Raw genomic sequence first — 14,097 nt, forward strand, 5'->3', positions numbered from 1 at the left:
AAGACCAGCGACAAGACCAGCGACAAGACCAGCGACAAGACCAGCGACAAGACCAGCGACAGAGCTTGGCTGTAGTGTTCTTTCCCTGACAGAGAAAGAGAAGATAGGATCACTCTCTATTTGCTAGTGTTGTGGGAGGTATAAGGTCACCTGTGCAAAGGTGAGAGTCTCTGTGACGAGAATCTCTGCAGAACAAGGGTTTGGAAGAATGGTGTTACAACACAGAACACAGGAAGTACTTGCAGAGACATGCAACAGCTTTCCTAATCACGGTGTTCCTATTCAAATCTGGTATAACACTACTGCACTGAACAGATGAGCACAATATGCTGGCAGCCCCATTCCTTCAAAATGAAAAATGCAAACCACCCTCCTCCCCAAACTCTGAACAGTGAAGACCAATTGAAAAACATAATGATTAAAAATATATACATACATACACACACACACATATATCGATGCATAAGGTCACTAAAAACCAGCAACCATTTACACTCACAGGAACTCTTTATGAGAGAAAAGAGCATCTGATATGTGTGGACCTTGTTATGTGCAAAACAGAATAAGCAGAGAAAGCCAAGGATGACAATTCAGTCCTGTTCCTACTGAGGCCATCTGGAGTTTTGTCACTAGACCTCCATGGTATCTGGAATGAATCACAAGCAACTTTCCCAGGGTCAAGCAGAAAGGCTAGCGTTAGAACCAAGGGCATAATTCAGGACCAATATTTTCAGGAACACAGGTTGCCCTTCCTGAGCTACCCCATTCCACTGTTTTCAGCTTTGCCAACTGCAGAATAAGTCATGAGAATGTAAATAGCTTTTATATTCAGCACGCTGGGTTACAACGACCTTTCTAACAGTCTGTGTTTGCCACGGCTCATCAGCCTACCTCTTTCCCTGCAGGTCTGTCACAGAATCACAGAATCGCTGAGGTTGGAAGGGACCTCTGGAGATCATCTAGTCCAACCCCCCTGCTCAAGCAGGGTCACCTAGAGCACGTTGCACAGGATCGCGTCCAGGTGGGTTTTGAATATCTCCAGAGAAGGAGACTCCACAACCTCTCTGGGCAACCTGTTCCAGTGCTCTGTCACAAAGGATGCTATGACAGGCCAGTCAAAACAGACTGCCAGAAAGGTCAAAACAAGACAGATGACTACTGTAAGTAAGAGATCATAAAAACCTTTCTTTCCTCATTGTAGTGGAAAAAGCCTTTAGTGAGAAGAGAATAATGGCTCATTAATTCAATCTCATGATGAAAATTGTAATGAAGATAGGAAACGGCACAATCTTAATTCTTTCTTGTTAGCGCCTAGAACACAATCTCATTGCCCACCTTCAACTCCACCATACTGCCGAGGGAAAGGGGCACTATAAACAAAGTACTTGTCACTGCCATTTCCCTTCATGCAAATGGTGATAACTAAATTAGTTTTCAGAAACTGGATTAAAAAGATATTAAAAATAAGGCATCTCTCTGCATTACCTTCCCCCTGAAAATTACACAGAAGCAAAATTCTGAACCTCAGCGCTTTTATCAGCATACGATTTGCATTCCATAGCATAATCCACAGCCCAGTCAAAGAACAGATAAGAGAATTTGATTCATGGCTATTGCCATTTTCTGATAAGCTGTTTGTAGATAGGAAAATAGTCAAAGAGAGTGTGACATTTTTCAGTCAGAGTAACACTGACAGTTGTGCAGAGCTTCTCAGCCTTGGCTGTTTAAAAGAAACAAACTATCAAGCATGTAACTCCATTAGCTTCACTTACTCAAGCAGAAAATTTGGCCCACCATGAGAAAACAGGTACTAAAGATGAACTCTCAAAATTCTGGATATACTCCCAGCTGCTACCATTAAATAAACTCAACAGAAGCTAACACTGTCCCTACCCAAAGGGGAAGATTTAATCTGTGTAAAACAAATTCCAGCAGTGTAAATATGAACACATGTGCATATAAAAGTAGAAATATCCATAACACTTCTTTTCCTATGACAGTTTAGAAAACACTGACAAACTCCACTAACAGCTTTACGATTGAAAATCAAAGTTCAGAAAAACGGGAGAGGAAGGGGAAACAAACACAGCCTTTTTCAAGCAACAACTCTTCAAGAAGAAAGGAGATTTTTAATCCTTGTTCACATAAATGATTAATTTTGTCTAGAGCTTAAATATGAATCTCCCGCTTATCAATGGCATTACAGTCTAGCTCAGATGGAAGTTTGTAGTTTGCAGCATAAGAATATAAGGCAAGTTCTCAAGCCTCTGCAATGCAGGAAGTCAGACCAGAGGACTACAACAGACCGCTGCCACCCCCCACCCAGCACTAAAATTTATATCTCCATGCAAATAAGAGTTTGCAGATAATATGTACAGAATTCTTGGAGCAACAGGACAAAAGACAAGAGCTGAAGCCTTCCAGTGAAACCTATCCTTTTTAAGGAAAAAAAGTTTACAGTGCATTATCTTTATGCTGCTATATCTTTGCGTGATGATCATGAAACAACCTCAGTGTTACAGCACTACAAGAAATAATGGACAAACACCCAACATTGCAGTTTATAGCTTCTTACAAACAAACAAACAAACATGAAAAAAAACCCCACACAGTTGCAGTCCTGCTGTTGTACTGAACTTGATATAAATTCTGACTAGCTTGAACAGGGCCAGGATTTTGCCCCAAATACTCACACAAGTGTACTGTCACTTGGGAGCATGTTTCCCCCGCCAAGAGATATGCCTCTCACATAACCAGTTGTAGTTCTACTTCTACTAAAAGGTTAGTGATTTTTGGCTGAAGCAGTTTCATTTTTCTTCCTCATCACTTGCAGTTTCTTCTCTTTTTATCTCATTCCTTTCCACCCCATACACTGCAAAATTCTCTCTACTTTTATCCACTTATCTAGACATGTAAAGGGTTCTTTCATCTGACAAGAGGTTTAACGCTCCCGTTCTTTCCATGTCTGATTTTCTCTCTCACCTCTGCTGCTGCTGTCAGCTCTCCCCTGGAGTTCTCCCYGTGTCTCTCTCCTCCAGCTCAGTATTTCATTTTTCCTTCCTCCTTGCTTCATGTATCTCCTCTCCTCTTGAATCCTTTTGCTTTACAAACCAAGTCACATAGTAATCACTTCATCCAACACTAAAATGTATCTGCCTCTGGAGGAAAGCATATGACTAAAATTTCCTATGAGGAAATTTTATGACAGTGGGGACAGGAATAACATCTAAATGTAACTTCATACAGTTTGTTAGCTAGAACTTTAACAACTATTTAACCTGAAATTTTGCTGAATGACATGGCAAATAATGACCAGTTGGTATTAAAAAAAGTGACAGTGGCATTTCTATTCTTCTGTGATTTAGGTACCTTCCAAGAGAAATGGATCTGCCATAACAGCAGAACTCTACTTATGGGAAGGGCAGACATGAACTGCTTCATCTTCCATCCAGTCCAAAGCAGCAGAGACAACTGAATTCATGTAGGCTATCATAACTAAATAGCTCAGGATGGTCACTCAGCTTGAGAGCACTTCTAAGGTCATTTGTTTCCCTGCTATACTTTCTAATAACATCTGGATTTCAATACAAACACAGTTTCCAGATAGTAGCCTGATACTATTGTCAAGATTAAAAACAAAAACAAAAAACAAAAAACCCAAACACACACACACACACAAAGTCCCCAAAACACAAGCACACTATATACTTTTGTTGAAGAGGAGAGGGAGAGAGATAACAAAAAGCTACTAAACAATATTAAAGTGGACAAGGCCAAAATAATAATCAGGATGTTTTCAGTCTCCAAAGCTTTAGTGCAAATCTCTTTGTGATCATAACCATCACCCTCCCTAAAACATCCACCCTAATATTTGTTCTGTAAGCATAAGGTATGACAGCCTCTTGATAACTCTGCTCTTAAGGAATTTGATAACACATGTAAACCCCAGCAGGTCTTCATTACAAAGCAATCTGTATCCTTTGATCTTTTGGGTGACTTTATTGCTTAACATTTGCAACTATTCAACAGCCCCAGTGATTTAAAAAAACAAAACAAAAAAAGCAGAGCAGCAACATTCGAGGGATTATTTGAAGCACAGCATGAAGATGAGGTGAGGTTCAGGGTACCCATCATAGTGTACACAACCTGGCCTTAGGCAGAGCACACACTGGACTTACTAAGCTTTGAAAGCCTAACAACTTAATCCATACTAATTGAGAGCACTGCTTTTAGCTAGGGCTATTCCATGACACCTCTCTTTTCTATGCTTGGTGAACCTGGAAGGGAAGTTGAGGATCTTCCAGTGAAACTATTTTTGTTTGAAAATTTCAGTACCCTGAAAACAACAAATAAAGCACCTTATTAGAGCTAAACTTCCTGTCAGGAAAGATTGCACAAGGCTGGGAGAAGGTAGAAGGGACAGGGGCGACAGAGAAGAGAGACACAAATGTACTATAGCATAGACATCTTGCCGATTACCTTATTTTGTCCATTATAGCTGGATGGCCTGGAGTTATTTAGAGAATGACTTGATGAAGAAATAGAGGATGAGGTATATTTCTGGTTATTACTACTATGCCTAAAGGGTAATGCTGCAATCACATTCAACTTTCAAAGCAGAGCAATCTTAAATCCTCACAGATCTAAGGGATGCTTGTTAAAAATACCGCCACATTTGCAGTGCACTGTGCATTTTATACTAGCTGCTCCTTAGTATACTCAATTTCTTAAACAAACAAGCATTCAAAAAAACCAAACACATAGCACATTTCCTGCTGCTTGGTTGCCTTTTACAAAATGTAAATAAAAATGGTGAGAAGACAGTTTCATTATTCCCACCTGCTCCTTCATTTTTTAAACAAAGAAATGCCATGACTTGCATAGCATTACAAAAAGATCACAACAGATTCAAGCAGCATTTAATAGGCAAACAGTTCACACAGTCTCAGTGCCACTCTTCTTCCATCCACTTGCTTCCCCACCTCCCCATATTTCATTCTCTAAGGCAATCATCAATAGCCTCCTGACTATCTCATTTTCTTCTCCTTTGCAGCAGTAAAAGCGCCCAGATATATAAAACAAACAAACACTCACTGCTGATACGCCATTATCATCCTCTCTGGGGGTCAGTATTTCAGTTGCATTTGTTGCTAGAAACTAGACGAATACTCGAAAACCGTATGACTGCTCTAATCTTTTATTGGTGATATTCCTAAACTGAATGAATTACAGTCCCACTGTAAATGTACACTCAAGTTACAAATCTAGAAAAGACTTCCAGAAACACACACAGAAGGCACAAAGAAAAAAAAAGAAAAAAAGAAAAAAAAAGCAATGGTGAATTTTAAGGCTCACTACTAAAAGAATGTTGGTAAGGGCAGAAAATTAGTTGATGAAACAGCTGGCCCTGTCCSCTTTAAAAACCCCACAACTAAGAATAACAGAAAGAATCTTCTTTTAGAAATGGTCAAGCTTTTCCCATGACAATGCCAAACCTTCTTTGATATCTTCGAGAGCCATAACCTGGCCTGACTGGTTTTTAGGGACTCCAAGACCAAAAAGTCTTTGACATTTCTAGAATCCTATGTAGACAGTATGAACTCAGGTATGCACACTGCTGGTTGACCCTATACACCCCTTTCCTCTCTAACACCATCGTCTTTTGTGATCCCAGAACAGACACAGAGCCCTGCTTAGAAAAAAAAAAACCTGCCCTTCAGATAACAAATTGAGCCAGTTACACATCTCAGATAAAACACACAGATCCAAACACTACATCAGACAGTGCTGTACTGCCTTGCTCGCCACTGATTCCCACTCCCTGCCAAACATTAGGATTAGGAATGCAACATTTTAATCAAGACCAGTGCAGCTGCCATTCAAGTACACCAAATGGGACACACAAATGCCCCCGAAAGTCTGGATTCAGCCTGCACACTGACAACATAGGGCACGCTACCTGGCAATTCCACACCACCACTAGAATCTCAGCATTGCCAGATGCCTCCCAGGCAACTCATCAATCACTTGCTTTAATGCCAGAGAGTGACCAGGTAATGGCTGAGCGGCATGAGTCACATATCCAGCAGTCAAGTTCAGGAGGAAAGCACAAGAGCACTTAATACCAGGTGGCTGTGGCAGCAAGAGCAGGAAGCAAACTGTTTTAATAGTATCTTTGCAAAGTGTGGAAGAGACAGAGAGGGGTACGCTCAAAACACCTCCAGAAACACTCAGATACAGTCATCCCTTCCTCCCTGTTCCTTCCTTTTGGTGCAGGGGAACTGCTACTTTCATAAAACACTTCTGAACAATAGAAAATTTAGTCTACTGTTGTCTGCGGTTTTACAATATTCCACAGAGGCACCAGACTACAGCGGAGGTGGGGTGAGGAACAGGACAGCACTGGGACACAAACAGGAGAAACAGAACTGGAAATAACCTGGTTAGTTATGCCAAACATGGTATTTTGATGAATGTGATTCAACATGCTTAGTTCTGCTTCTCAATAACAAATGGGTACACAGCATTATTACACAGCCTCATTCCATTTCATAAAATTCATGCCTGCTCAGTTTTTACTTTTAAAGCCCTCTTCATCTTGGAAGAAGTTTCCAAAACAAGATCTACTTTAGCATTTATCACTACAAACCTGGCCACCCCACCTAGCAATGAAGAAATCAAAATAAAATAAACTGAAATCTTGGAGAAAATACCCTACAGAGCAATCACAAGATTCTTTTGTGGAGGCAAGCTGGTAAAACAAAACTTTCCAAACAAATGAGGGGGGAAAAAAAAAGAAATTAAATGCAGATAATTTTTTCAGGTCTCTTCTTCCAATACGCCTACAAAATTCCCCTTCTTCTATAGGGTAGATTTGATAAATGGGATATGGCAAGTTTTCAAGCTTATTCTAAAGACTGCTCTCCAAAATGAGTCTTGTCAATTCTCAGAATATTGCATACGTTCAGTGGACAACTAAATACAATTTGAACTGACCACAACATGAAACAAAATAAGTCCAAGAGAAATCAGCCAGGTGAACAGGGAAATTAGTAGTCTATTTTCTGGAAAGCGCTTAAAAGAACTTCAGTTTTAGTTTTGCTGGGCTAACATGAAAATATGAAGGTTCTCTTTAAATACACATATGCATAGGCACTACGGAAGGAGAAGTTATTTCAGGTATTTTAGCAGAGAACGAATGATGTAACCTCACCATTAATACATTTAGGCTCAAAGTAGTAGATTCTAACAACAGGATAGTAAAGTTCTGGAACAACTTTTCAGAAAAGACAGAGTGAAAAAACAGTGCAACTAGTTTAAGATGCATCTTGATGAGTTTATGAATTGGTTTGCATGACACAGATTCCCCATCAAGCAGGGACCTAGACTCAGCGACTCAGAAATCCCTTCCAGGATTATGTCTTCTAATTCTTTATTATAAGCAGGTGAAATAAAACGTGCTATCACTAAAACTTTATTTTTCTTACTTAATAATAATAACAGACATCTGTTTTTACTGTGTTATAATTCACGCAGTTGTCCTCAGTGAGTTTAGGACTTCCAGGCCTCCTATTAGGAACAGTATCTGTAATCTCATGATTAGAAACAGGGATTAAGACTTTTAATTTCCCAATTCTAATCCTCCAAAATACTGGCTAGTTTTGAGAAGCCAATATGAAATACCAGAGGCACGTAAGCTTCTGTAGTAATGAATGTTAGTAACCATTGCTGACAGAAACAAGACTTGTAAATGCTCAGCACTTCTGAAAGCTACCAAAACTGACAGGTACCTTTGAAAGCTTGAGCCTGTACCTCTAATTTTGTTTCAATTACTTTCTACAACTTTTAGATACAGAGATATGCAGCATACAGCCATGTTGCAGAGATAAGCAAGCATTGGGTAAGCATTTCAGGTTCTTTCCTGAAGAAGGAATGCAAACTACGTTAGTTATGCCAACATGACTCACCCATCAACATGTCTCACAGCCACTACTGTAAAGTCCACAAGTGAATCTAAGCTGGTGCGAACAGCAATTCATACCATTGAAAATCTTGCTTCTGCATCATTTTCGGCACTAAATCACATTTCTCTAGGAGTAAACAGACATAAGCTCCACAGAACAGCTCAAAGTCAAGTCTGCAGTGATGTTTCTACTACACCAACAAAGGGGCAAAAAATTTATTTTGCCATTCTTCTGGTCAGAAGATAACAAATGTGATGACAGGGTAGTAATAAGACCTGGAGTTGCAGAAAACATCTCAGAACTATGAAAAAGGCCCTTAGGACTATCAAAAACCATCTCCCAACAAAAAACAGCATAGACATGGTAAGAAATTCTGAATGTAAGAGACCAGATTCCAGTGAGGACTGCAACACCAACACTTAACAGCTGAACTACCCAACAAGCCACAGACTCTCTCAAAAGTCCCAATCAACCTCCTCTTTGCAGCACAGCATCCACACTGATTGAAAGCCACTAAGTTTTATACAGCCTGTAAAGCACAACTTAGTTACATAGAGCATTCCAACAAAAACTCAGATAACCGAGTCTTTACAAGGTAGTGTATGACTGGTAAACGCCGTCTAGCCTCTGATTTTAGTCTCTAGTATATAATCCTCATTCTCTTACTGTCTTGTATCTGAAATATGGTCTGTGAGATGTAACTGAACAATGTCCAAAATCACATTGGACAAACTGGCCAGGAATCAGCCAAAAAAAGACCGGCTCAGTGTAAATGATTGGCATTAAACAGAACTTTTCATCTTGAAAATACTGTGGCCCAACTTAGTAGCAAACAAGAGCCAGCGCAATTGCCCAATGGCAGACTACATGAAATTCTCTTAAGCTATTTTCCATTCGATCAATTCACCAATCAAAACATCAGCACATCAATTCCTTTTACCTAATTCATTATTTAGAAGGCATCCATCCAGTCTCCTGAAGCACTTACTATATATTTAATCTTCACAACACCTGTTCATCAGAGATGCAGACATCATCTTACTATGCTGGCAGCAATGACCCAGGTGGGTTACGTGATGTTCCTCTCTCAAGATCTCAGAGGCAGTCTATGACAAAGCCTTGAACTGACTTATGGTCATTTTCATCCTTGGTCACTTTAATCTTCTTTATTATTTAGTACCATAGCTCAATACTCTGATCACAGAGTTAAAGTACTGAAAAAGCACACACATACTCCTGTCTCAAGGCAGAGCTGGCAGGACTCTGTGGGGAAATCTGCATTTGTTGCAGAGATTTTTATTTCTCTAGTAAGTGAGACATTTAAATAATATCCCTCACTAGAATTAATATTCAAGGCCATTAACTAGGATTTGGATAAGTCCAATTAACATCAAAGGAAGCTGAACACCAAAATAGCCCCATTTAGCTTTCTGAAGCTATACCCAACAGTTCTCTATTAAACTAATTAAAGAAGGACATTACAGCCTGAATGTCCAATCACTGCTGGCCCTCAGGGCAAAAGTATCCCAGGTGCTCCCAAATGTAGTAGGCATGTGCTATCTAAACTGCTACCAGACAAATGCTGGAAACAGTCACCATACAAATGCTACAGCTGAACCCCCTAATTGCATAGGCTTCAGGAAACCATATCACCTTGCCTGCCATGTGTTCATTAATAAAGGCATAATGTAAGAGAGAAAGCTATGGATAGGTCAAGAGCAAGCTAGAACATAGTAATAATCTAACCTAACAGTATGGTGTACAAAAATGTCACTGATAGAATACATGCAAAAAAAAATAAACTCAACTAGTCGTAGTCTGAGGGAATAGAAAGAAATACCTTGTCCTCCCTATTCTCACACCAGGACCTTAAAAGAGAGCATTAGGAAGGGCCTCTGCTCACCTACAACTATGGCTTCAAAAGCATCAAGTGGCCTAAAAACAGTTGGCCAGTAAATGGCCAGTAAGCAGTTGACATCTTCTCCTTTTCAGGAGCAAACCTTATTCTTCAGTTCCAGAAGGAAAAGAAGGACTTAAGTAAGGGCATGGCTGTCCTGTTAAATGGCACTAACACCAGCATAACTTGCTAGTGGAAGCCAGGTGCTGCCTTCTGAAGAAACAGAAACAACACTGACATACAGGTGGGATACTTACTAGATTTGCTATTTCTGAACTGAGCCAATATCCATCCCAACTGGATGTGACAGCTCATGAATCTCTCTGTCCCACATTCTTATGCAGTATAAATGTGCCCTAGATTGTGAACTTGCCAAAATATAACATAGAGAAGTGCTGAAGTATTTTCCTTGTATTCAATGTATTCTAAGGACACACCAAATTTTCCTAGTGAACAAACAAGAACATTCTCCTTTCACATATAGTACTCAAAATACTCCTTTAGCTGCTGCTCTTGGAGGAGACTGCACAAATGTATTTTTTTCACTGAACTATCTGCCACACTGCCTTTAACACTATCAATATGTTGGCATTTCAGATCTGAGCTGGACTAACATCACTTGATGGAAAGAAGATCCATAATTAACTTGAGTACCATGGAATATTCCAGACCATATCCCCAGGCTCTGCTACTATACCCAACCATAATATAGCAGAAAGGGTGAATAGCAGCTTTGAAGTGGATCAGCAGCCAGGGTCTGATCTGCGTTAAATCAGATGCAATCTGCTTCTGATCAGATGAAAGCAGGAAAGGGGCATGTTCAGAATCTCTCTGTGCTGCACCTATCTCAGGCTGCTTCTGGTCATTGCCATCACATTGTTTCCAAGGCTATTCTTCTACAGCATCAGGAACCAACTCTCACAGTGCTGCTCTTGAACAAATAACAAGCCAAGATGAGCTTTCCTCTAATTTGCACTGATACATCATGCAGGCGAACTCCAGGCCAAGATGTGGCCCCCTCTGCAGCTCTGGAGTTTGGCAGTAGTTTATTAGCAGAGAAAGAAGAGTAACCTTAGAGTAAAGACGACTGGTGAAAGCAACATCTCCTAGACACTGCTCGTCCGAGATTCAGTATGGCTGTGTTTACACCACACCAAGGATCCCACAACCAAAGCTTTCATTCAAACTCTCTCATGCACCCTTCATTTTGTAAAAAATAGTAATATTGAGTGCATTGTTACTGACAAATCTAACATTACAGTTTACTTCATCATAGCTGCATCTGTCAAGCTATTAGATTTATTTCAAAAAATCAGGATTTACAGCGGAAGAAGCCAACACAACAAATACAACATTAACAACATAGGGGGAGGAAAAGAAAAAGGAGGGCATATCTTTAAAGAGACAGTAGGCAAAAAGGTAGAAATGTGGTAACAGCTAGTTCACTACTTCATAGGGAATGAGAATAGYGCTTAAAAGCAAAGAAAGAAAGCATCCACTGTATTAAAAATGAAGGTTGATAAATGGGAAGATAAAGAGTCCAGTTCTCTACAATCACAGTGCAAAGCAAGCATAATCTAAATCTGATGGAGCTATTGGGAATTACCCATGCAGCTGTTCTCAGCTGCTCAACCTGGGCTAGAAATGCATGTATCTGGGATTGGTCATGTCATGCCATTCCCTACTGATATGAGGTCCCTTGTGGACTGTAACTGACAGGAGTTTAGAGCAGCAACGAAACTGCTCTTATTCCCTTCCCATTTGGTGGCTGCTCTGGAGTGACTAGATCTCAGATTCCCTAATTTTCCTTGCACAAAGCTGCACCAAACATATCCAAGAGGAGCAGTGGAGAGTAACGAGGTGGTAAAAATACTCCCAGAAAAGTACTATGGTACTACAGAAGTAGGGAGAAAAAAAAAAGTTGTCTCCATCAGCAGCTCACAGTGGATATCTAGGAAGACTACAGGACAGGACAGGACAAATTCATCGCAATACTCCTGCAAGTTCTCTTATAGCCCCCAATGACCTCTGACTCAGAGACTTCTGAATAAGAAGAGGTACCTTTGTATCCAGTAGACCTCAACCAATTTCTTCCATGATTTGTTGAGCTGCTTTTGAATCCATGCAAACTTTTAGCACCCACAACATTCTCTAACAAAGGAAGTCTAAGCATTTAATATCTTAACTATAAGCTGCGTGAAGTAGTATCCTCTTGCTTTGAACTTTGCACATGCTAGTTTCTTTTGATGTTTCCTAGTGCTTCTGCCAGAAGGGACAGTGAACAATTTTACCTATTTACTCTCTCTCCACAGTAATCAGAATTTCCAAAACGAGATCTTAAATAGCTTTACAAATGGGGGTAGTGTCATCTTCCCTATTTTACAGATGGCTAAATGGAGGCAGGAAGAAGTAACGAGGCTTACTCATTAATAATCCAGCAGGCTAAAGACTTTACTACTCTATTTCCCACACAGCATTCTGGCTATATGATGATATAACCTTACAGTTTCTAGAATATTTATTTCCAGTAAACAAAAACTGATCTAGATTTAAAGGTAAATATATGCACTGAGAAGACTAAGAAGCATCATCTGTTACATTTTGAAGGCTGTAATTTAGAAGGCAAACTCTACCAGACCATAAAACAAAGTTCCTTTCTAACCAAATATCAGCATTATACTCCTGTCTAATTTTATGCTGTTCTTTAGATTTCATTCGTGGATGGAGACTGAGAGCACATCAGCAAATTATGCATTTACTGTCAGTATGCATGTATGTGTGTGTGTGTATATATAAACATACATACATATATATATGTGTGTGTGTGTATACATAAAAACTAATGAAAATATATACACATTCAGCCCCTTCCTCTGTCTACCTCACTTGTAAGTGAAATTCTGAATTTGATTTTATAAATACTCACAGCTCCACAGGACTCAAATCACCACATGTTCTTACCTTAGCTGATATGGAGGTATCTTGGTAGCAGCATCAGGAGAATCCAAGGCTTCTGTATAATCAAAGGAAACAGTAAGACCTTTTAAGGTAACTTTGAGTTCAGCCACAGTAATACACCTGCCTGCAATCTCTGAATCAATGATCCTAAAGTTTATATCCAGACAACTGCTCCAAGTCTCTAAAGATTTGCATGAATCTATGAGGGCACTGGGTACCATCTTTTCCTCAGTGAACTCCCTCTCCCATCCAGTCAGTACTTCAACAGCATGTACACATAAGACTGGAACAATACAGTGGAGATGAGCATGGCCACTATGCAAGGATAACACACATATTTATGAAGTGATCCACAGAACAACAAACTGAAAAGCCAGAATTGTGACAGCAACAGGTATTAACTACAACAGACTCTGCTGTAACCTTGTAAGAATACATATGGATTCCAAAAATTTGCAGTTGCTCAAAAAACTGAAATAATTTTAAGTATTACAGTTATTTTGACATAAATTAAGGGTCATGTTTAGTACCACCTTTGATAGTTTGTGCCAAAAGCATCTCAAGCCACAGCCATTCTCTGAAAATAGGTGGACGCTGCAATTTACCTAAGCTCATATTCAATTAAAACACAAACTCATTTTATCAATTATTAATTCCATTACGCGGCGAGGCTAAAAGAGCTCATGGAATAAATAAATAAATAAATAAATAAATATATCTTTTAAAGTAGACACCCCAACAACATAACCGGCAGTGAAGTCACGACACGAAAACGGCACTAAATATATAGCGTTGATTTACGGTGATTTAGGGAAGGGGGGGGGGGAGCTTCTTGAGACATGTTCACGCACAAGGTGGCGGCGCAGGTGCAGGTCTGGGTAAGCAGGGGAGCCCCGAAGCGGCCCCCGGGCATCGGGGCGGGGGCCGCCCCTGCCCGCAGCGCCGAGCACCGCGGCGCTTTAACCCGCGTTTGCCGAGGCCCCCCCGGCCCTCGCCGCGCACCCGCACGGCCGGGCACCCGCAGCCTCCCGGGGCCACTCACCGATGGCCCCGGTGCAGCTCTCCTTGATGGCCCGGTGCTTGCTCCCCGACGCCTCCTTCTGCAGCTTTCGCAGGATTTCTTCCATCTTGCCTCCCCCCGGGGCTGCCGCCGCCGCCGAGCCTACGCGGGGACGGTGCGCAGCAGCCCGCGGCCGCCCCGCCGCCGCTGATGAATCACGCTCAGCTCCATGGCGGGGACACGTCAGTTGCTGCCGCTGCTGAGTCCCTCCTCCTCCT

General features: G+C 40.8%; 1 protein-coding gene and 1 non-coding gene across 2 annotated transcripts in view; one reads left to right on the forward strand and one right to left on the reverse strand.

Moving 5' to 3' along the window:
* ARFGEF3 (ARFGEF family member 3) overlaps nt 1–13,946 on the reverse strand; it is a 94,216-nt gene extending 80,270 nt beyond the window's left edge. The window contains exons 1-2 of the mRNA XM_026076224.1: nt 13,862–13,946; nt 12,823–13,102 (exon numbers count right to left, since the gene is read on the reverse strand). Coding sequence (XP_025932009.1) covers nt 12,823–13,102; nt 13,862–13,946 — 365 coding nt within the window. The remainder of the gene's footprint in view (nt 1–12,822; nt 13,103–13,861) is intronic.
* On the forward strand, nt 13,076–13,179 carry LOC112971137. The gene has a single exon (XR_003255256.1). It is a non-coding gene; the product is annotated as a U6 spliceosomal RNA (small nuclear RNA).
* Nucleotides 13,947–14,097: the final 151 nt, after the last annotated feature.

Source organism: Apteryx rowi, unplaced genomic scaffold, assembly GCF_003343035.1.
Source record: "Apteryx rowi isolate R43461 unplaced genomic scaffold, aptRow1 scaffold_429, whole genome shotgun sequence".
Lineage (NCBI taxonomy): Eukaryota > Metazoa > Chordata > Aves > Apterygiformes > Apterygidae > Apteryx > Apteryx rowi.